This window comes from Panthera uncia, chromosome E1, assembly GCF_023721935.1.
Source record: "Panthera uncia isolate 11264 chromosome E1, Puncia_PCG_1.0, whole genome shotgun sequence".
NCBI classification, from domain to species: Eukaryota; Metazoa; Chordata; class Mammalia; order Carnivora; family Felidae; genus Panthera; species Panthera uncia.
The window spans coordinates 12310130-12332470 of NC_064814.1; the positions used below are offsets into that span (position 1 = coordinate 12310130).

The window sequence follows — 22341 nt, forward strand, 5'->3', positions numbered from 1 at the left end:
AGGGGTCCGTGGCCGTTAGGGCGAGAAAGGGCTGTAGAAGGCTCGAGGCAGTGGGGGAAACTGGGTTTTCCTCAGACTCGAGGTGAAGACAAGCACACAGAAGGGGACGAGGAGTCCCAGACAGAGTGTGGCGGAGGACTCTGGGGTGAAGCTAAGGGGGTCGGTTTATGGATCCCGTGAGCCGTCCGGGTGCCCCCAAAGGCTTCTGAAAATGCAGGAACCTGTGAGGTCAAGATTGGCCTCCCTCAGTGACTTTCAATTTGGAGCTGTTGCCACAGAGACGATCGAAGACGCTCTGCTTCACCTGGCGCAGCAGAATGAGCGAGCCGTGCAGGGGGCTGCCGGCCGGATGGGCAGCTTCAGGGAGACCCGGATCGTGGGTGTGGACCCAGGGCCCGGGAGATGGTTTTGTGGGAGACTGGGGCACCTGTCTGGGAGGCACCCCAGCCTGGAGATTCTGTTTGCCTTCTTCATTCAAATAAGTGTTGTTAGTAACCACTATATGCGAGGTACGGGGGATACAGTGATGAACAAGATAACACCAGCACCCTACCCTTGATTTCAACCCATGTAGAGTGCTTCCCCACACCGCTTGGGACAGAAGGACAAAATAGAGATTCAGCCCCTGCTTTCAAACCATGCCTAATCTTTAGAGGATATTAGAACAAATCTGTAAATGACCAGGTACAGGTACTGTTAGTTAAGTGACATAGCAGATAAAAGAAGCTTTCTGGGGATGGAAAGGAGCGATAGTGTGAGGTGAGGTTAGGAAGATTTAAGAGTGTTCTCCAGGCATGGTAGACCACAAAGCAGGATGAGGTTTTGGTTGATGAAGGTGGAGGAGGGGGGCAGCATTTCTACCAGAAGGGGCTAACCTGAGTAAAGCCATGGAAACAGGGAAGCTTCGGGTGAGTGTGGGTACAGTGGTTAAGTCCAGGTTGTCCAGAGCATGTGGAAGAGGAGTTGAAATTAAGACCAGAAAAGTAGTTTGGAGACATTCCATATGGGACTTTGAACGCCAAGGGCCGGGGTGGGGGACTGTTTATACTTGGCTTAGTAGGAAAACAAGAAGGCATTGAAGGTTTTCAAATAGGGGAGTGATATGACTGTAACCTTCCCCCTAGAAAAAATTATTTTGGCTGCGATGTATAGAATGGAGTGGAGTAGGGAGGGATAGGAGAGAGGTAGACCAGTAGGAATCTTCTGTCACTAGTTTAGGCAATAGGGCAGAGGGAATGACAGGGGAGGATGGATTAAAAACATTTCAGAGACAAAATCTTGGGTTCTGCTGTGGGTGAATTTAAGAGGTGGAGAAGGCAAAGAAGACCATGCCAAAGGGTTGAGTCTAAGACAATGGGAATATAGTGGTGCCATTAAGAGAAATACATACATCTAGTAAAAAATAATAAAACAGGGCATGACTTTTGTTTGTGAAAGAGAACAGCTTTGGTTTCAGATCCACTGAGTTTCAGGGGCTTGTAGAACCTCTAAAGGAAGGTTTCTAGTAAGATGTTTTTAAAAAAAAGTCAGAAGAGAGGTCAGAATTAGAGATAATGGTTTTGGAGTTATCTCCATAGTGATACTGTTGAAACTGGTAGAGAATGAGTCTGAGAAGGAGAAAAGAGAAGCAAGTCAAAGACATTTCCTCCCTTGGGAAACATTTTGTGTTCAGGCAACTGGAGTAGGGAGAAGAGTCATGAAGGAAATTCTTACAAATAGGGAGATAGGAACAGAACCAAGGCACCTCTGGAAGCCAAGAGGAGAGTTTCAAGAAGGATGATGGTCAGCAATTTCAGCTGCCTCAGGGATATGAACGACGGGATTGAAAGTTGCAAAAAGGTGATGATGTTTAACAGTTTGAACCTGTTTTCTGGCCTTTGAGACCATCATTTCGGCAAGTTGATAAAAGCAGAAGCCAAACCACAGAACGTCAGGGAATTTACGAGGAAGTGGAAGCAGCAGGTTTAAGCAAAGGCTCTCGAGAAAGTTAACAGTGATGCAAAACTAGCTTAAGAAGATAGAAGGGGAGGGTCTTTTAGGTAAATGATGTATGTTTTTAAGTGCTGGAGGGAGAGCCAGCAGGAAGGGAAAGCGTAACCATCATCTATTGCATCTAACCCTAGCTCAGTTTGCTTGGCAAATTAAACTAGAAAATAGAAACAACTGCCCAGATAATTCAGTCCCAAACCAAACCCAAAGAACTACACACACACACACACACACACACACACACACACACCGAAGAAGTAAGGCCTAACCTCCAGCAAACAAAAGGACTAATAACACACAGTTACGTGTGCTAGGGTATTTTGCTTAATTGCTTAAACTAATTATCTTCTGCATTGGGCACTGCTAGCAGGGCTTTAGTTTCTATAACAGCAGGTTTTGTACATATGTGTAACATGTGTTGAGCAGACTGTTCAACTGTCTTGCGCCAGCTTAACTTTTATGTGCCTAAGAAAGGCAAATTTTCTCTGAAGACACATGGTCATTTGACTATGCATAATTCTTTGCTAACCAGCGCTAAAAGTCCCAAGTTCTGTGGAGCTTTCTTTGTTGAGAACTAACATTTACCCTTGTTTCCACCCTCTAATGATAATGCAAACTAAATAGAATTCTATCTGGGGCTGTTCTTTCAAAGAGAAACAGAGGCGGCCTAAGATTTTGCCAAGGTATCTTGCCCTTCCCATCTTCCCAATGCCCTTGCCCCCCTCACAAAGTGGGCTGTGGTCCCTGACGTAGGGGATATTTCTTCAAAACAAGCCACTCCCCAGTAACAAACTTGCTCCTGCGGACAGGCTCAGCCACTGCAGATTTACCCAACAAACTGGTGGTGGAGAGATGGTGTCCAGCTGTAAGGTGAATCCTGTTTGTAAAGCAATGGGAGTTCTCCAGAGGGTGGTTACTAAACAAACACTGTTACGAAGAGTATTGAAGCTCCAGGAGGGACTTTTCTGTTCCTGTCAACATTCCACTGAAAACAGAATATAGGGGTTAGGGTTTTTATCCATCCAAGAATCTCTCTTGAAGCTGGAGGTTCCCAGCATGGTGTAGAGGCCAACTGGACCAGCTGGTATGTTTGTGTGTAGCTGGCCAAGCCTTTTATCAGCTGAGACCCACAGGAAGGCTCAAGGGTCACCAAGGGGGCTCTGTCAGCTTGGATCTGCCTGTTGGCAGGAAAGGGAACTAAGCTCAGCTTGTGTTGTTCCAGTCTCCGCCTTCTCAGCCCCTGACCCTCTTCCCTCGGCCCCCTCGTGGCTTTTACACAATGCCAGGAGTTCACAGAGTGGTTTTGGTTGCACCTTGTGAATTAGGCTCTTCTTTCCTGTTTTGGCAGAGTTTGTTTTTCTCCTGTCTGAACAATGGTGTCTGGAGAAATCCGTGAGCTACCAGGCTGTAGAAATCCTAGAAAGGTAAAGCCCTGAGCATAGGTCTTTGTGAGTGGTACCTCTCAGAATAGCTAATGTCTCCAAGTCTTAAAAAAGTACAGTTGTCCCTTACCATGAGACCTGGTTTTACACCCTCTGTTACTTACAAATGCACATGTCTCACCAAGGGACTGATATCGGAGAGGAGGAGACATAGCATAGTTCGATAGCACAAACTCCCTTTAGTTTGAGTGAGTGCGGATGGTTTACTCTCCTCTGCCCTTCCTTACAGGTTTATGGTTAAGCAGGCAGAGAATATCTGTAGGCAAGCCACGACCCAGCTGAGAGAGAAGACAGAGCCTCAGAATTGGAAAGCTCTGAAAGAACAGCTTTTCAACAAGTTTATCCTGCGTCTTGTGTCATGTGTTCAACTGGCGAGCAAACTTTCCTTCCACTACAAAGTAAGGAACTGGGGTCTCTCATGGACACCTGAATGTTAGGAGAAACCAGCTCGTCCAAAGGTGACTGTGAGAAACCTGCTCCTAAGCTAGGTGTTACTACTCCTGTGGAAATTCCAGAGTGTGATTATGCTTCCTAGGCATACCTCCTACACATGCGCGCGCGCACACACACACACACACACACACACACAGTCACACAGAGGCAGTTATTAAATAGCCTGAAGTTCTGTTCCCAAAGTATAATTGCTGGACAGATGCCACCATTCATACAGGTCACCTTTCCTCCCCTTGGACTCAAGGACAGTTTAGATAAGGTGCCTGAATTACCAACAGACCTATCAGTATTAAAGACAAATGGTCACATTTATAGGGGATAAAATGTTTCCATACCCCTACCCAATGCCTGTATAGTAAAATACCATTCACTCAACAAATGTTCACTGTCTTCTATGGTCAGATGCTGCACTAGGTGCCATGGGTACAACATTAAACATATTGCCTGCGATCTCAAGGAATTTATTATCCAATGAGAAAAGACATGCAGGCAAATAATGTGGGAGAGTGCTCTGATTAGTGTAAATACAGATGGCTATGAATGTACACCCACAGCCTTGGAGAGTCAAGGAAGTATATTTAGAGACCATGACTTTTTGAAGGGGGTATGGGCAGGAGATGGGAAGGTCCTTAAAAAAGATGGAGAGGAGTTAAGGAAAGCGGGGGGAGAGGAGGGGGAGGAAAGGGAGATCCAGACCTAGGAAACAGCACGCATACAGGCCTGGAGAGCTGGACGGGCTCAGAAACTGCAAGTAATCCTATATGACGGCGTGGGGGCGTAAGGGGCAATTACTAAGAGAGAAGACGCGATGAAGGCATGGGCTGGATTGTGAAAAGCTTTGTATACTGTGCCAAGATGTATGACCTTTATTCTGACACCCTTCTCTCCCTCTCACTGTTTTGTTTTTCTTTGCTCAGATTATCAGCAACGTTACAGTCCTGAATTTCCTCCAGTCTCTGGGGTATGTGCACACTAAGGAGGAACTGCTGGAGTCAGAGCTTGATGTTTTGAAGTCCCTGAACTTCCAAATCAATCTGCCTACTCCCCTGGCATATGTAGAGATGCTTCTGGAGGTTTTAGGTACTTTATTACGTGTGTCAGAGAATATGGGTTGGAGTCATCCATAGAAGGCAACAAGAATGTGCCCAGAGGTTTGGAAGCCGTGGAAAGAACCTGCCAATGAGAAACAGCAGGAAGTCTGGCGGGGGGGAGCAGGAAGACTGGGGACACAGTCAAGTGTCCCCTCTGGTACTTGTCAGGGAAGGAAACTCAGGTCTCAGCACCTGGCTTCTATTTGGACTCACTAGGCACTCTTGCTGTAGGATCAAAGAGGTGATTTTCTAGAGAGGTATGAGATAAGATGGGAACAAACAAATATACTCTTATCTGTATATATACTGTAGATGGAGAGTTCTCTACCTCTCCCTTTATCCTTTTTTTCTTTAACGTTTATTTTTGAGAGAGAGAAAGAGAGAGAGTGTGGGGGGGGAGGGGCAGAGAGAGAGGGAGACACAGAATCTGAAGCAGGCTCCAGGCTCTGAGCTGTCAGCATAGAGCCTGACATGGGGCTCAAATGCGTGAACTGCAAGATCATGACCTGAACCAAAGTTGGATGCTTGATGGACTGAGTCACCAGGCACCCCTCCCTTTATCCTTTAAAATTGACCTCCTGGGGCACCTTGGTTTAGGCTCAGGTCATGATCTCATGGTTTGTGAGATCAAGCCCCATGTCGGGCTCTACACTGGCAGCACGGTGCCTTCTTGGGATTCTCTCTCTCTGCCCCTCCCCTGCTCGAACGCACACACTCTCTCTCAAAATAAACATTTTAAAATTGACCTCCAAAAAAATAAAAATAAAATAAAATTGACCTCCCAACTAAAGAGATCTCCTACAGAACTCATTATCATTAGCTCAAGAGCTTTATGTCACATGACAATGGTGATTACGGTCAGAGAAGATGCACTTAATGTTCTTTACCATGCCCACACTCCATCTAGGATACAATGGCTGTTTGGTTCCAGCCACACAGCTGCATGCAACCTGCCTGACTCTGCTCGACCTTGTCTATCTCCTGCACGAACCCGTATATGAGAGCCTGCTCAGGGCTTCAATTGAAAACTCCATACCCAGTCAGCTGCAAGGGTAAGGCAACTCCTTTAGGGTAGGCCTCTTCCAGAAATAGCGAGTTAGGAACATACCTCGAGAACATACCATGGGAATGGAATTTCCCCAGTAAGGCATCCAGGCCACAGATAACCTGCACAGGTTACCTGTTTTTAATTAACTTCCAGTATTGCTTGGATGCAGATGACTAAGCCCAATCAGCAAAACTCTGAAGTATTTCGTTTTAAATTTAAATGACTTCAGGTAATTAACATACTTTCTTTCTTAGTTCTTCCTTTATGGCTGCTTAAATTTGAGATTACTGGACGGCCCTTATAGTCACAGGGCTGCAACTTGGACAAAAGTGTTTGATTACTGTAAAGTCAGACTGGTAAAAAGACTCGCAGTTACATTTGTTAGGAAGACCGATGGGACAACAAAAGGCCCATAAACGAGTCAGAAGGCTCAGGTTTTAATCCCAGTTGGGCTGGGGAGGGGGTCAATTAGCTATTATTTGGCCATTTCCTTCCATATCTCAAAAAGTCCAAGATGATCAACATAAACAACTCTTAGTTGAAGTTCCATGACCCTCGGGTTTGGAAGACCAAATTTCATTCTAGCTCCAAAATTAATATGGTTTTAATCACTCAGGGAAAAGTTTGTTTCAGTGAAGGAAGACTTCATGCTGTTGGGAGTAGGAATCATTGCGGCAAGTGCTTTCATCCAAAACCATGAGTGCTGGAGCCAGGTACGCACCACTGAGCAGGACCAGCACGGTCAGAATTCACTTAATAGAAAGCATTCTCCCATCAGTTAAAGGAAAAGAAAAGACAACTTCTAAATGATAAGTCAAGACCCAGGATTAGGATGAATAAGCAGGATTTGGGAGAGGAAATGCTAGAGTAGGTCTGAAAAGCGCTCTCCAGTTTTTCCCTTATGGAGCTGGAAATGGAGGTCCGTGTTCAGCTCATTCATTTCCCTCTCTGACAACATCCACTATCAGATAGTTCAAGTCCAATAAGTATATCGTCCCAAATAGAAGACAATGTCAAGGCCCAAGTGTCCCATTTATATTTCACAGACCTTATCTCCAGCACAATGAGATGTCTAGCAGAAACTTTCCAGGCTAACACTATCAGGGTAAAGGTATCCATCCTAATGTAATTCGGCCATTGGCAAACACTGGGATCTGGATTTAATCTTCTCGGTAAACTGAAATGAAAAAATTTACATCTGGCTTGAGAGAACAGCATGAGCGATGTGTCTGTGCACTAAAACACGTGGAGATTATTTAGTAATAAAAAAAATCCGTCTATTTCTGAAGGTTGTGGAGCATTTGCAGAGCATCACTGGCATTGCCCTGGAAAGCATCGCTGAGTTCTCTTACGCAATCCTGACTCACAGCGTGGGCGCCAACACTCCGGGGCGACAGCCTGTCCCCCCCCACCTGGAGGCCAGAGCTCTGCGGGCTGCCACTTCCTCCAACACGTGAGGCGGGCTCCACCCGCCAAGTATTCAACAGCCTTCACCACTGCGCTTATCCCTCCTTTTGTTTACTCTTCAACTCAGGGTACAAAAGTTCCAAGTATCTTTTGGACTATGTTTTGTGTTCCAACTTCATGTGCACTTTTCTGCATCGGACAAAGAGTTAAAGTTGACAAGCATGTCCTTTTTGTTGTATCAGACTGAAAACGTCAAGGAGCTGGGAGGAGATAGAACATTAGTGAAGTTGGTTCGTTTTTGTTTAACAAGTTATTTATAGCTTTTCCTTAACTGTTCATTTCACGGAAAGAGAACATAGGATGTGGAAATTAGTGTTAACCAGGGGCTTGAAAACCGAGACTGTTTGGGTGACCTTGACTGAGCATCAAGGAGGCAGCCTTTATTTCCCCTTAAAGTTAGTTTAACATCTCTGTTCTGTCATTGACATGTACACAAATAGGGCTTCCTCCACAGCTGTCTATTCCATTAGTCTTTTTTAAAACTAACACCAATCCATCTCTAAACATGTTTCAACAGAGCTTTCACATACCTGCACTTGAACTCAATACTCCCAGGATACAAAGTGCTCTATTTTAGTCAACAAAAAAACCAGCAGTGCACTTCTGGGCAGTAATCAGACTGCAGTAAATCTTTTATTACAAATAATTAAATCTCTCCATAATGTCTCAAACAATATCAAACACCATTTCATATCTCTAACAGAGAGCAGAGTAGGCATTCAGCACTGGAAGCAAGTGAGGACAAGTGTTAAATTTCAAGCTTCTGATCACATCATCTGGTGACCAAAGCTTATGTGTCATTTTCTCACGTTATCCAGCTGTACATCTCACACATCTCGTCGTCTCAGTGGAGACAAAAGTTTCTATTTCATATTGTAAGTGCAGGAAGTTGAGAGAGATAAAACCCAGTGAAAACACATTGATCTCAATTCAACTCAGTTAACAAAACAAAAACAAAAACAAAAACAATTTTAAATTAGTTGTTTTGGGGGGAGAGAGGGAAAGGAAGGTTTGGGGTTAAGAGTCAAACTTATGACAAAGGCTGATATCTGTACATGACACATTGTAGCTCTGGAAACTATCTGTCACATGATATCCTGAAATAAAGTGGCTTTTGTAGATTTTTTTCTGTTTTGGTATTGTAAACATGTGCTGTTAATAGTACCCGAATTTAATTTAAAACGTTTTTTTTTTTTTTTTTTTTCAAAAAAAAAAAAAATTAAAACCTTTAAGGCAAACATCTCCCTAAGAAAAAAAGTCATTTGTTATAAAACTGTGAGGATACCCAAGCAAGACCCCACTTAAGATTCGTCAGCATGAACTTGAGAGCTTTTGTCCACTGTTCCTCGGAGTTAAACTGGGTTTTGATGGAATAGGAGCCGCCACTGCCTCCTGTGTCTTCAATCTTGCCTTTCTCCACATCCATCCTGCAGATGCACACAGCAGAGCTCATTAGTAACTGAGATCCAAGTTAAGTCAGTTCAGGCAAATGGGCAGGGACTTGATCATGGGACCATTCACGTCATTTTATCTACTAAAGAACTCTTGGCGAGGAATGGTAGTGTATTTTGGATTTGCTTAAAAGCCAAACATCAAGAAGGCTGTCACAAGAGCCTCATTGTCATTGCAGAGTACAGGGACAGGACACACACCCAAACAAATGAGAAGCCTGGAGCAGAGGGTAAGTGAGGGTTACAGTACCCCTGACTGTTTTCCTAGGCATCCCTGAACTCATGGGGAGAGAAGGGAGGCAGGAGAAAAGAAATGCTTTGTTTTGGGGTGACAGAAGCAGCTCAGCCTTGTTCTCTTGAACTAAGGTCTGCATCTATCACTGGGCTCCTACAACATTTGACCAAAGGAAGCATTCCTATGTATTTCCAAGGGCTTAAGAGGAAAGCTTCCTGAAATTAGAGAGCCAGCTTGAGCTCTGTGCTAAGAAAATCCCCCAGAGCACCGAAGAGAATATGTGACCAGATGGTCATATTCTGTCCTGCTTATAGTGTTGAATCACTCTTTGCCCATCAGTGTCATGATTTTGCTTTCCTACCATTTAGACTATGTTTTGCCTCCATTCTTACTGTCCCTTTGGTTATGCTCTATTTGGTCCTACTCTAGGTTCATGGAGCATTAGGGAATACTGACCTGTAAGGAAGACAAAAACGTGTCTCGCCTTTCTCAACCTCTTCTTTGAACTGCTGCACACAGTCCAGGAAAGCCACCATGGCATGGTCAAACTTGTTGTCCCAGAAAAACCGCAACCCCCCAGAACAATATAATGGCAGCTCCTGCCCAAGAAGAGAGAACTGGCTGAGGGTGTGGCACCAAGACAGGCTACCAGAGGGTGTTCCCAAGACTCTCCATTTCTCAAGTCCTGTTTGTCTGTATTTCACTGGAAGCAGTAATCCTGGGCAAATGCAATGCCCAGGAACTGTTTTATCACCAGAGATGTATTAAATACCTCACAGTGACTCCTTTCCTAGCCTACCATACACATCCCCCTCTGATCTGCCCTTAGCCCTTTTCAACAGACTGTAAAAACCTACTTTTTGTCTGTAGGCCCCAAAGAGCTAATCCTGAACTAGACAAGGCATTGAACAAGACATAGGATCATGAGACACCTCCACCTAAGGAACAAACTAAGAAACGCTATTATCAAAAGCAAACCATTTTGTCAGGAGGTACCAGGATTCTGCATCCCACTGAAGATGGGGCTTCCCAGAGTACCTTAGATTTGTCTGTCAGAGACTCCAGATATGAATGGTTTCCGTAGGGAACAAGTCGATACCTAAAATGGAGACGCATACAGAGGTGGATACAGGGCTCCTCCTGAAGCGATTATTGAAATGTTATAACCCAGTGATTTTCATGCTTCATCCTATCCAAGGACTACTTTTACTATTTCCACCTCTGTCTCTCATCTCCCCATAGACTCCCATGTTTAAAAGATTCTGTTTGCTGAACTACATTTATTACATAATTGTCTGGGGGTCTTTCACAGGTAAATGTAGGTTTTGGTTTAGGCTGAAAAAAAAAACAAAACAAAAGCTAAAAACAGCCTGAGGAACCCCCAAGGTTCTGGAGACGATGGGTTGGGGACCACAGCCACGGTCATGCAGCTCAAGGACTGCTTGATGAGTGGAAAGCAACTTTTCTGGGAGTCTCTACCAGAAGCCGACCAGAAGCCGACGGGAGTCTCCACAGGCAGAAAACTCTCGGTGTGTTGTGAACAAGGGTTCTTGCCGCAGCAGAGGAGAGTACCAGGCTGGAAATACAAATTACATCAAAGACATGCCACACCCGGGGGCGTCTGGGTGGCTCAGTCGGTTGGGCGTCCGACTTCGGCTCAGGTCATGATCTCGCGGACCATGAGTTCGAGCCCCATGTCAGGCTCTGTGCTGACAGCTCAGGGGCTGGAGCCTGCTTCAGATTCTGTGTCTCCCTCTCTCTCTCTCTGACCCTCCCCCACTCATGCTCTATTTCTGTCTCTCAAAAATAAAAATAAACGTTAAAAAAAAAAACCCAAAGACATGCCACACCCCAAGAAAGGGGTGCACTTCTTACCTCTGGAATTTCAGACCCATCTTATTGGCCAGGGCATGGAGTAGCAGCACTGTTTGGCCCCACGCAGCATTGATCTCATTCCATTCCACAGGAACACTGGGCAGGCGACCCAGTCGGAAGTTATTGATTGTGCCAAACTGTCCACTGTGCCTAAGGCAGGAGGGCAGGAGAAAATACAGGGAGAACTCAACACTCGGCAACTTTGAGGCTTCCTGTTTGCACCTAAACGCTGGTATAGATCTCCCTCATCTTCAGATTCATGGTAAGCTTTATTTGGCACTTTATTTTTTCTTAGGTAAGCTCTACACCCAACGTGGGACTTGAACTCACAACCGTGAGATCAGGAGTCATATGCTCTACTGACTGAACCAGCCAGGCGCCCCTCTACTTGGCACTTTATTTATTTATTTTTTTTAACATTTATTTATTTTTGAGAGACAGAGAGAGACAGAGCATGAGCAGGGAAGGTGCAGAGAGAGAGGGAGACACAGAATCTGAAGCAGGCTCCAAGCTGTCAGCACAGAGCCTGATATGCGGGGCTCGAACTCACAAACCGCAAGTTCATGACCTGAGCCGAAGTCGGACACTTAACCGACTGCTCCACCCAGGCGCCCCTCTACTTGGCACTTTAAATACACGTCTGGGGCACATGAGTTGGCTCAGTCGGTTAAGCATCCAACTCTTCATTTTGGCTCAGGTCATGATCTCACAGTTTGTGAGTTCAAGCCCTGCACTGTCATTGCAGAGCCTGTGTGGGATTCTCTTTCTCTCTCTCTGCCCCTCCCCTACTCGCACTCTCTGTCTCAAAATAAATGAACTCAACATGTTAAACAAATACAAACACAGATAGGTAGGTAAGTAAATAAATAAACATACGTCCAAATATGAACTGTCATCTTTACCCCTTGTGCTCAGATGCCAAAGTAGAAACAGGGGCATCACCCTTGAATGCTCTCTCCCTGCTCCCTCCCCTCAAAAACCACCAAGCTCTCGGGGCGCCTGGGTGGCTCAGTGGGTTGGGCGTCCGACTTCGGCTCAGGTCACGATCTCGCAGTCTGTGAGGTCGAGCCCTGCGTCGGGCTCTGTGCTGACAGCTCCGAGCCTGGAGCCTGTTTCAGATTCTGTGTCTCCCTCTCTCTCTGACCTTCCCCCATTCATGCTCTGTCTCTCTCTGTCTCAAAAACGAATAAACGTTAAAAAAAATTAAAAAAAAAAAAAAAAACCACCAAGCTCTCTTGATTGGACTCCCTAAATCTCTTCAATTTGTCCATTTTTTTCCAAACTCCATGCCACTGCTCTATCTTTTCCTGCTTAGAGTCCTACTGACAAGTCTCCTTACCAAAGGGGGCGTCCTCTCCCCGCCCCGCCCCCATCATCTCCCACATTGCAGGTGAAACTATCATTTACAAATGCAAAAGTAATTATGTCACTTTCCTGCCTAAAATGCTTCAGTGGTTTCCAGTGCCTTTTGGATGAAGTCCAAATCCCTTAATGAGGCCTACAAGGTCCTTGGGGGAACTGGTCACTCTCCAGTTTCATATCCTGTCACTCTCCCCTTCAACTCGATCTCCAGTCACAATAAGCTCCTTTCAGTTCTTCGGATGCCCCACTCCCACGTTCCTCCGTGTCTTTGCACATGATGTTCCTCTGCCAGGAACAAGCCCCCTCCCTCTGCAAACTTCCACTTCGTGCCTCAGCTTAAGCATCAACCTCCCCTGGGGAAAACTCTGCATGCGGCCTTCCCAAATTGGGCAAAGTGTCTTTAGGTGGCCCCAGAGCACCCGAGGGTTACAGCTATCATACCGCATAACGACAGTCTGTCACGTATCCGTCTCTTCCACGAGGCTGTAAGCAACCAGAAGGCAGAACGCATGTTGTTTGCTGTTGCCCTTCTGGCGCTTACCATAGTGCCTACCACGTGTGAGATACTCAACAGATACTAGTTAAATGGATGAAATGTCGAATAAATACATCAATGACCCTAGGGGTTAAGAAATCAGCACCAGGCAGATGACAAAGTTTTCATGGGGCTGGAGGGCTCAGATCTTTCCCTTTCCTTGGGAGAGTGAATGTCACCAAGCTCTAGAATTCCAACCCCCTGAGACGTCTATCCCATCACAAGGAATGAAAGCAACCTGGATGGGGAGACGACGCACAGCCCTATTTCATGGAGGCGGGCACCCCGGCTTGGCAGTCACCAGCTAAGGCGCAGGCGTGCAGTGCTTTCCGGGCACTCCTCACCCTCCAACCCGCATTACCAGATGTGGAAGGTTGCATTAAAGACGTTGGTTTTCTTCAGCTTGTCCAGCTGCATCTGGGCGTAACGCATCTGGTTTTCCACACTCTTCAGCTCATCGTCCAGCTCCAGCTGCTGTCGCTTAAATTCACTGTATTCCCTCTGATACCTGTGAGCAGCAAGGTGGCCATTGAAGGCTGTAGGTTCAGGGCTAGAATTTCTCTCTCACCACCCCCCAGAACGATGTATTCTAGTGGTTATGGTTAGACCTAGTCACAGCATCCTTTCCATTTGGCACAGATCCCATTCAAAGGAACATACAGATCCTAGCTGTTTTGCCTGCGAGGGACAGAAATGTCTCAAATTGCAGCTGCCCACGTGCAAAAGATAGAGGCAAACAGGACTCTTCCTAAACCAGGACCAAATGCCTCTTGTATTTCTAATTTTTTTCCAGAAGTGGGGTCAGGGCGTTAAGAGTGGCTTCTTCCAGGAACTGACCACAGGTGAACTTCCAAAACTTCACTTCTGTGCACTCACTGTCCTTCTGTATAGTTGGCATACACCATTTCCGATGTAACTTGTTCACTCCTTTGAAAACATTAACTTTTTTCTCTGTCCATCACTCCCCCAACTTTAGTTAATGTGGATACTGTGTCTCCTCCACTACACAGGGGGTTCTCTCAGGTCAAGATCACCAGTGACATTTCCGGGCTGGGAAAGAACGAATGTAGGCCAACACGTCCATCTTTCTAGAGGAGGATGCCAGCTTCGGTGGCTGACTTACCCAAACGAGCTCAGCTCCCCCCGCAGGGCAGCAATGCAACTTAGAACCCTTCTTTCTCTGCTCTCTATTCAACCAACATGCTTTTTTCACTTAATCATGCTGACCCTTCACACATAACCCTCCCAACAGACCTTGAGAAGCAGGGCCCGCAAACAGTATGCGGGATCTGGAGCAGACAGGCTACCAAATGACAGGCGACTGCAGCTGACAAACTGCTCAGACACATTCAGTCAGAAGCCACTGCTTCTCCTGGAGCCTCGTGGGAAGGGAGACAGAGGAACAGGGTGACCACTCACTGAGCTTCCTCCTGATCCAGTCTCTCAGCCTCAGCCTGGACCTTCTCGAGATTTTCTGCCACTATCTTGCGGTTCTTTTCCACGTCTTCCAGCTCCTGGATCAGCCTCTCCTCCTCTAACGCCAGCTCCTTCAGCTCCATCTGTAGCTGTCCACTGTCATCCTCATTCATTTGCTCTAAGATCTCTAAACAGCGTCTGCCAAAGACACGGGCAGAATACACTCACCGCGGGGAACCTGTCATTCTGTTTACCTGAGCGGAGCACAGCGCCTGGGTAAGAGCCAAGCAGTCTCCGAGCAGTGACAGCTTCACGGTCCAGATCTCCGCTTCCGGGCACTGGCTCTAGAGGCACTCACTTGTAGTTCTGACACTCATTTTCAGTGACGTTGAGCTGAGTGTCCAGCTGGTCTAAAAGGGTATCTGTGCATTCCTCACACAGTGGGTGATCCACATCTGTCTGGCCTGACATGATGTCAAAAAGGTCCCCAGTGACCTGGAAGCGTGGGGTGTGGGAGAGTCAGGGGAGGGCCTGCCCCAGGCTACCTGCCCGGCCACCCCCTCTACCAGCCAGGCCCGCCGCCTGATGCTGCTACGGTGCTGACTTGCCTTCAGTCTTCGGCTGAGGTTCTCCATGGTGCCGCCATCAGATGCCTCCCCGATCAGAGTGAAGCTGTTGGCACTTTCTGTGGACATCATCCTGCAGACAGCCCCCCGCCCACGGGCCACATGAGGGAGCAGAGAGGCCTCCTCCACTCCACCTACTGCAGTGGCAGTGGCAGAGACTCTCAAGCACTGGCTGAGGGGCCTCAAGGCGCATACCCACTCCTAGCCCGACTGACCTCCCAAGGGTACCTCTCTCCCAAGGGAAGGCCATGCTGGTCTTCCACAGGGGCACTCAGCACGAAGGTTGGCCTGGATGGACTAAGGAGGGAGAGGGGGCATCAAAAACTGACATGTGTGTGTGTCTATAGTAGAAAAGGAAGGACAATCAGGAAAGACCATTTTTAAATATCATACCCCTCACCAGCAGCCTTCACATGCATCAACGATTAAGAACTTGAACATCTAACAACATCTGCTATTTTAAAACTTTTCAAGAGCCCCTCTCTCTTATTAGTCATTCACTTCCTCAACTTTTCTCAATTCTTCGTCATGAGAGCTACTGTCCCTTCCCACTGTGTGAACGGCTACAGGAAAAAATCAATACTTGAAGGTGACGGGCCAGGTATAAGAGAATACGCCCTTTCTGGAAGAGCCAAAAGGCTGGATGAGGATTTATTTCCATCACCTGGCTCCAGGTCTCAATTCTGGGTTCCATTAAAATTCTACTGGCCTTTGGCAAGGAACAGGGGGCTGAGGAGTAGTAGGCACCTGGCTGGGGGGATGAATCTGCGAGAGACACCATCCTGGCGAGTTTCAATAAATGGCTCCTGGGAAGGAAATAAGAGGGCATTAGAATTCTGGCAGCTTACAAGGGGAGTCTATTTCCCAAAGAGCCTCAGAACCATTTGGCTTTACCTTTGATTGATAACCACAGGACCTGATAAACCACAGAGATGTAAGAAATGGGTATGATCTAGCCAATCCTTGGTATATGTGCACTAAGAAAGGACCCCTCATACAGACAAACCCCAAGTCCCATGTGATTTTTTGTGGCAAACCATGTGATATCTATGTGATAGTAGTTATTGTGTGGTTAAATCTGCATTTTCTCAACACTGACCAGTCAGGGGTAGGGGAGAGAAGGCCCTAAATCATGGCAAATGGAAAAAGGCAGATCAGACTGCAATGAAGTTTGCCATGGCATACGACAAGGTAGATGATTTATATGTTTTTGATACTTTGACATAATTGATATGTCATCAAACTCTTATGACATCTACCTTCAGCAAAGAAAATTATTACTAACGTTACCACAGCTTAAAAATGACATGTTCTCTGATACTGACAATCCCTTCTGGCTAGCGTAATCATACTCTACTCCAAACTAAGACACTTTTGAGAATGGAGAGCAGTAGATATTAATAATTAGCTAGGACAATAGACATAAACCAGGCATGCCCTGGGATGACCTGGACACATAGGTCATCTCACCTCCTACCTCTAATGGCTTGTAATTCTGCTTCAACTAAAAAACCCCTCCCCACATTTTTAAACTGATGCCTCAGTCAGTAATCCTGTAACCTCAGGTGTACTTCTATACCTCCCCAACGACCCACAGTGGCCTGATCATGTAGAATGTCTCTTGTTAACCAGAGTTTCCAAAAGTCTGGGCACTCTAGAAGCACCAAGTACCCTGCAGAAACCCAGTTTGCATTCCAGTGTTTCATACTTCTCCTGAGTTAGCCTCTTCCTCTTGGGTCTCTCCTGGTTTCACCTGGGCTGTGGCAAGTAATGGAGCTAAGGACAAGGAAAATATTGAGTTAGAGTCTTAACAAAGTCAGATTGTGTATGAAAATATGGGAAATGATAAAAACAAATTCTCATCACCACTCCCACCTCCACCTTTTTAATTTTTAAAATTTATTAAAAAAAATTTTTTAATGTTTATTATTTATTTTAGAGAGAGAGAGAGAGAGAGAGAAACAGAGACACAGCACAAGTGGGGGTGGGAGGGTTGGGGAGAGAGGAAGACACAGAATCCAAGTAGGCTCCAAGCTCTGAGCTGTCAGCAAAGAACCCGATGAGGGGCTCGAACCCAGGAACTGTGAGATCATGACTTGAGCTGAAGTAGGACGCTTAACTGACTGAGGCACCCATGCGCTGCCTTCCACCTTTTCCTTAACGTTTATTTTTGAGAGACAGACAGAGTGTGAGTGGGGGAGGGGCAGAGAGGGAGCACAGAATCTGAAGCAGGTTCCAGGCTCTGAGCTCAGCACAAACTGCGAGAGCACGATCTGAGACAAAGTCAGAAGCTTAACTGACTGAGCCACCCAGGCGCCCCACCACCCTTTTCTTAAAGTACCAATTGCACATAGATGAAATCTCTTCTTCCCCTTGCCCCCATTAAAATCAGATTAAGGAACTGTTAAATTTTTTATGTGTTTGATAATTGTGTATGATTATTATGTGTATCATTATTATGTGTATGATTATATTGTGTTTGATTATGTGTATGATTGTGTTTTGAAATTTTTTAAATGTTTATTTATTTTTGAGAGAGACAGTGTGTGTGTGTGTGTGTGTGTGTGTGTGTGTGTGTGTGAGGGGAAGGGGCAGAGAGAGAGGGAGACATGGAATCCAAAGCAGGCTCCAGGCTCCGAGCTGTCAGCACAGAGCCCGGTGAGGGGCTTGAACCCACAAACTGTGAGATCATGACCTGAGCCAAAGTCCGATGCTTAACTGACTGAGCCACCCAGGAGCCTCTAATGGCTGTGTTTTTAAAAAGACACCTTATTGGGGCGCCTGGGTGGCTCAGTCGGCTAAGCGTCCGACTTCAGCTCAGGTCACGATCTCACAGTTCGTGGGTTCGAGCCCCGCATCGGGCTCTGTGCTGACAGCTCAGAGCCTGGAGCCTGTTTCAGATTCTGTGTCTCCCTCTCTCTCTGACCCTCCCCCGTTCATGCTCTATCTCTCTCTGTCTCAAAAATAAATAAACGTTAAAAAAAAAAAAAAAGGCACCTTATTGGGGCGCCTGGGTGGCTCAGTCGGTTAAGCGGCCGACTTCAGCTCAGGTCATGATCTCATAGTTCGTGGGTTCGAGCCCCGCATCGGGCTCTGTGCTGACAGCTCAGAGCCTGGAGCCTGCTTCGACTTTTGTGTCTCCTTCTCTCTCTGCCCTTCCCCTGCTCACACTCTGTCTCTCTCTCAAAAATAAATAAACATTAAAAAAAATTAAAAACAAAAAGACACCTTGTCTTTCAAAAATATTTACCAAAACATTTACAGTATTTTTATGTTTGGGATTTGCTCCAGGGTGGGAGGGGAATAGATGGGGCTGTAGATGAAACATGATTAAATAGGCACTGATAATTGTGGAGGTGATGGGTATGTGAGGGCTCATTATATACTTTGAGGTTTTCCACAACAAATGTCAACATCCCCTTTCCTCCAGAGTAACTAGGAAGGAAAGTGAGGGAACATGAGGAAACTTTCTACATCACCATGATCTGAGTTATACTGAGTTACCCATTTTGTCAAAAATGCACAGCTAAAGACAACTGGCTGGTTTGGTCAGGAGAGCATGCAACTTAATCTCAGGATTATGAGTTTGAGCCCCATGTGGGGTGTCGAGATTAAATAAATAAACCTTAAAAAAATTTTTTAGGGGTGTCTGGGTGGCTCAGTCAGTTGAGTGTGCAAATTCGGCTCAGGTCATAATCTCATGGTCCATGAGTTCAAGCCCCACATCAGGCTCTCTGCTGTCTGTGAAAAGCTTGCTTCAGATCCTCTGTACCTTTCTCTCTCTGCACTCCCCCCCCACCTCTCAAAAATAAAGATTAAAAAAAAATTGTTTTAAAGCACAGCTAACACTTGTGCATTTAAAGACATGCCAATTCACATGAAAAGATGCTCAACATCGCTCCTCATCAGGGAAAAAAACAAATCAAAACCACACTCATATACCACCTCACACCAGTCAGAGTGGCAAAAAGGAACAAGTCAGGAGACTATAGATGCTGGCGAGGATGTGGAGAAACGGGAACCCTCCTGCACTGTTGGTGGGAATGCAAACTGGTGCAGCCTCTCTGGAAAACAGTGTGGAGGTTCCTCAAAAAATTAAAAATAGATCTACCGTATGACCCAGCAATAGCACTGCTAGGAATTTACCCAAGGGATACAGGAGTGCTGATGCACAGGGGCACTTGTACCCCAATGTTTATAGCAGCACTTTCAACAATAGCCAAATTATGGAAAGAGCCTTTAAATGTCCATCAACTGATGAAAGGATAAAGAAATTATGGTTTATATGCACAATGGAATACTACGTGGCAATGAGAAAGAATGAAATATGCCCTTTTGTGGCAACATGGATGGAACTGGAGAGTATTATGCTAAGTGAAAAGAGTGTAATGCTAAGTGAAATAAGTCCTACAAAGACAGATACCATATGTTTTCACTCTTATGTGGATCCTGAGAAACTTACCAGAAGACCATGGGGAGGGGAAGGAAAAAAAAAAGAGGTTAGAGAGGGAGGGAGCCAAAACATAACAGACTCTTAAAAACTGAGAACTGAAGGTTGATGGGGGGTGGGAGGGAGGGGAAGGTGGGTGATGGGCATCGAGGAGGGCACCCGTTGGGATGAGCACTGGGTGTTGTATGGAAACAATTTGACGATAAATTTCATATTAAAAAAAAAAAAGATAAAAAAATAAAGACATGCCAATTTATTTTTTAAAAAGAATAAAAAGCAAAATAATTGAGCGGGGATGGGAGGTGAGTGAAGATACAGAGAACACAAGAATGGCAGAATGTGGCTAATTGTTGAAGCTGGGTCACGGATACAAGGGAGTTCATTACGCTGTTCTCTTGACCATACGATGGAAAATTTCCATAATAAAAGGCTAAAAATGTATCAGAGTTAATTCTACTCAAAAAAGAGAAATTGGTAGTAATGATAATAGCTAACATTTATTGAGTACTATTTGCCCAGTATATTCTTAAGTACTTATGTTCATCATATTTGATCCTTACAACTATCCTGAGGTCATTTTACATTTTACAGATAAACCAAGAAACCAGGGCTTAGAAAATAGAGTAACTTGCAAAAAGTCAGTCAGCTAGTAATTGAGTTATGATTTAAATCCAAGCAGGCTGACTCTGGACCCTTGAGCTTATTTAAACTACCTATTCAGCCTTTTTGTTCCTTTTCTAACTTCATCTTACTGTGGGACTTTAACACTCTGCTCCTCCATTTACCAGCTGTTGGCCACTGATAAGTCACTTAAGCTCTCTGAGCCTCAATTCCTCATGTGTAAAATGATGATTGTACTCTCCCGTAGGGGCTGTTGCACAGATGAAGTAATGCACGCACTGCACTTGGTATATGGTAAGCCCTCAACAAATGGTGCTTATTATTATACACACACATTACTCTGAAACAGCAGGAGCAGAACACTAAGGACCTCTCCTTAGAATAGGAAGCTCTCAGGATACAGTGTCAGAACTTCTTCACGTTCCCAAAGAGAAAATAGGGAGCCCGAGAGATGAAATGACTTTCCTAGGTTCATACAGCGAGAGTCTATGGCCGACTACAAAGATAGCTACCTTAAGACCTACATCTCTAAAGCTGCCCATTTTCCACGATCTTGACCACCCTCTTTTCAAGGGTCTCGCTGACCTGTGAGCTCCTGGATAGTGACACGGTCCAGGATCTTGAAGCTCGTGTCCAGTTTCAGGGGCTGGCTGCAACGCTGGCACACGAAGCTCACCTGCATGGTGCTGCTGGACGTTTTAGACCCCTCCATCCCTGCGGCGGTGGAGAGGAGGCGATGTTAGGGAGAATCAGCGCCCTCGAGCCCCTGGTCCGGGGCTACCACCTGCCTTGCTGGTGTAGTCAAGGGGGCAAATCCTCGCCCGCGCCGTTCCCTGTAGGAACGGTCTGATACCAGGCAGACCCGTTTCCGGGGCAGCGCTGGCAAAGGCAATTTACCAGCCCAGAGTCAGGGAGGGGCTGCAACAGGGGCCGTCAGGGTTCCCAGGCTCCCTTCTAAGTCCCCGGCTCAGCCCCCGACGCCCGTCACCTTGGAACCCGGTGCCCGCCACCGTGGTCCGGTCTACCGCGGGGGCACCGTGGCGTCGGGTCTGCCCCGGAGGGAGGCCTCCAGAACTGCCATCGCCCAGTCTTCAGCTACTTCCCGGTCGGCCAGGGGAGGACTTCCGCCCGGACCGGACGTGACGCCACGACCGCCCTGCCGGCGCTCCAGAGGTCAGAACGGGTCCACTCGCCTACGGGCCCCGTCGCGCCCCCTAGAGGCTAAGCTGGGAAGCGCGGCAGGCGTCGGCGGGTGGGCAACGGTAGCGAGGGGAGGTGAAGGACGAGTTGAGAATGAGGAGACTGCCGATTTGTAATTCTGTGACTTTTCTTTAGATGTGTCACTTCCGAGCAGAACCACTTTAATTCTTCTTGCAGTATCAGTTTTAAAAGTTTCTCCTTGGGAGAACCCGGCTTTCTTTTAAACACCCCTGAGGGGCGCCTGGGTGGCGCAGTCGGTTAAGCGTCCGACTTCAGCCAGGTCACGATCTCGCGGTCCGTGAGTTCGAGCCCCGCATCAGGCTCTGGGCTGATGGCTCGGAGCCTGTTTCCGATTCTGTGTCTCCCTCTCTCTCTGCCCCTCCCCCGTTCATGCTCTGTCTCTCTCTGTCCCAAAAATAAATAAAAAACGTTGAAAAAAAAATTAAAAAAATAAATAAATAAAAATAAACACCCCTGAAAGTGGTAGACACACTTGGAGGGGAAGGTGAGAAGGTAAATTTTATTGTTTTATTATATATTTTAAATTTTCAGTTATTAATCAGGAAAAATCGAGCCCTTCTGATACTAAATATTCAGATATTAAAATTATAAAACGAAAACCTTTTTGTTTTGGTGCAGGAATAGACCGATCAATGGAAATAATATAGTTCAAAAATAGACCAAGTGTACAGGGTATTTAGTAGGTGGTAAAGCTAGTATTCCATTTCAGTGGGGAAATGAACTACTTAATAAGTGATGAATGGAGCCAAAGAGCCTGAAGATAGTAGATAGTGCGTAGTAGTGAGCTGAATCTCTGCCTCCCTGGTTACACCAAAGAAGCTCCAAGTTTGGTCACAAATTTAAGCATCAAAAATACAATGATTGGGACGCCTGGGTGGCTCAGTCCTTAAGCCTTTGATTTTGGCTCAGGTCGTGATCACATGATTCACGAGTTCCAGCGCCCCCATCCGGCTCTCTGCTGTCAGCACAGAGCTTGCTTTGGATCTTCTGTTCCCCTCTTTTTATCCCTCCCCTGCTTGCTCTCTCTCTCAAAAATAAATAAACATTAAAAATATTTTT

At 46.1% G+C, this 22341-nt stretch overlaps 2 protein-coding genes across 5 annotated transcripts; one reads left to right on the forward strand and one right to left on the reverse strand.

Annotated features, from left to right (window-relative positions):
* Nucleotides 1–46: 46 nt before the first annotated feature.
* CNTD1 (cyclin N-terminal domain containing 1) lies at nt 47–8728 on the forward strand. 3 transcript variants are annotated; one of them, XM_049636148.1, is made up of 7 exons: nt 47–380; nt 3338–3413; nt 3661–3829; nt 4802–4964; nt 5883–6027; nt 6640–6736; nt 7313–8728. In XM_049636148.1, exons 1-7 carry the CDS (start codon nt 212–214, stop codon nt 7478–7480), a joined length of 987 nt encoding a protein of 328 aa, XP_049492105.1. In that variant the 5' UTR covers nt 47–211; the 3' UTR covers nt 7481–8728. The 3 variants fall into 3 exon arrangements, with proteins under 3 accessions (XP_049492105.1, XP_049492103.1, XP_049492104.1); XM_049636146.1 differs by lacking the exon at nt 6640–6736 and having other exon boundaries at nt 131–380; nt 7313–7402; XM_049636147.1 differs by lacking the exon at nt 3338–3413 and having other exon boundaries at nt 294–380.
* BECN1 (beclin 1) lies at nt 8105–21194 on the reverse strand. Of its 2 annotated transcripts, XM_049636144.1 has the most exons (13): nt 21050–21194; nt 20647–20775; nt 16699–16766; nt 15738–15796; nt 15219–15287; nt 14973–15063; nt 14723–14859; nt 14368–14562; nt 13310–13456; nt 11052–11201; nt 10215–10275; nt 9633–9775; nt 8105–8917 (listed from the first exon to the last, which is right to left on the reverse strand). In XM_049636144.1, the coding sequence occupies exons 2-13, from the start codon at nt 20771–20773 to the stop codon at nt 8749–8751; spliced, it is 1416 nt and encodes a 471-aa protein (XP_049492101.1). In that variant the 5' UTR covers nt 20774–20775; nt 21050–21194; the 3' UTR covers nt 8105–8748. The 2 variants fall into 2 exon arrangements, with proteins under 2 accessions (XP_049492101.1, XP_049492102.1); XM_049636145.1 differs by lacking the exon at nt 15219–15287 and having other exon boundaries at nt 21050–21193.
* Nucleotides 21195–22341: the final 1147 nt, after the last annotated feature.

What these genes read in the sequence shown, in the direction of transcription:
- CNTD1 (XM_049636148.1), top strand. Translation starts at nt 212, where the DNA reads ATGCAGGAACCTGTGAGGTCAAGATTGGCCTCCCTCAGTGACTTTCAA. An exon ending in CAGGGAGACCCGGATCGTGG is followed by an intron (nt 381 to 3,337) that starts GTGTGGACCCAG and finishes CTGTTTTGGCAG; the next exon opens with AGTTTGTTTTTCTCCTGTCT. An exon ending in ATACCCAGTCAGCTGCAAGG is followed by an intron (nt 6,028 to 6,639) that starts GTAAGGCAACTC and finishes TTAATCACTCAG; the next exon opens with GGAAAAGTTTGTTTCAGTGA.
- BECN1 (XM_049636144.1), bottom strand. Translation starts at nt 20,773, where the DNA reads ATGGAGGGGTCTAAAACGTCCAGCAGCACCATGCAGGTGAGCTTCGTG. An exon ending in AAGAGGCTAACTCAGGAGAA is followed by an intron (nt 15,797 to 16,698) that starts GTATGAAACACT and finishes TTTCCTTCCCAG; the next exon opens with GAGCCATTTATTGAAACTCG. An exon ending in CTGGATCAGGAGGAAGCTCA is followed by an intron (nt 13,457 to 14,367) that starts GTGAGTGGTCAC and finishes TGCTGCTCACAG; the next exon opens with GTATCAGAGGGAATACAGTG.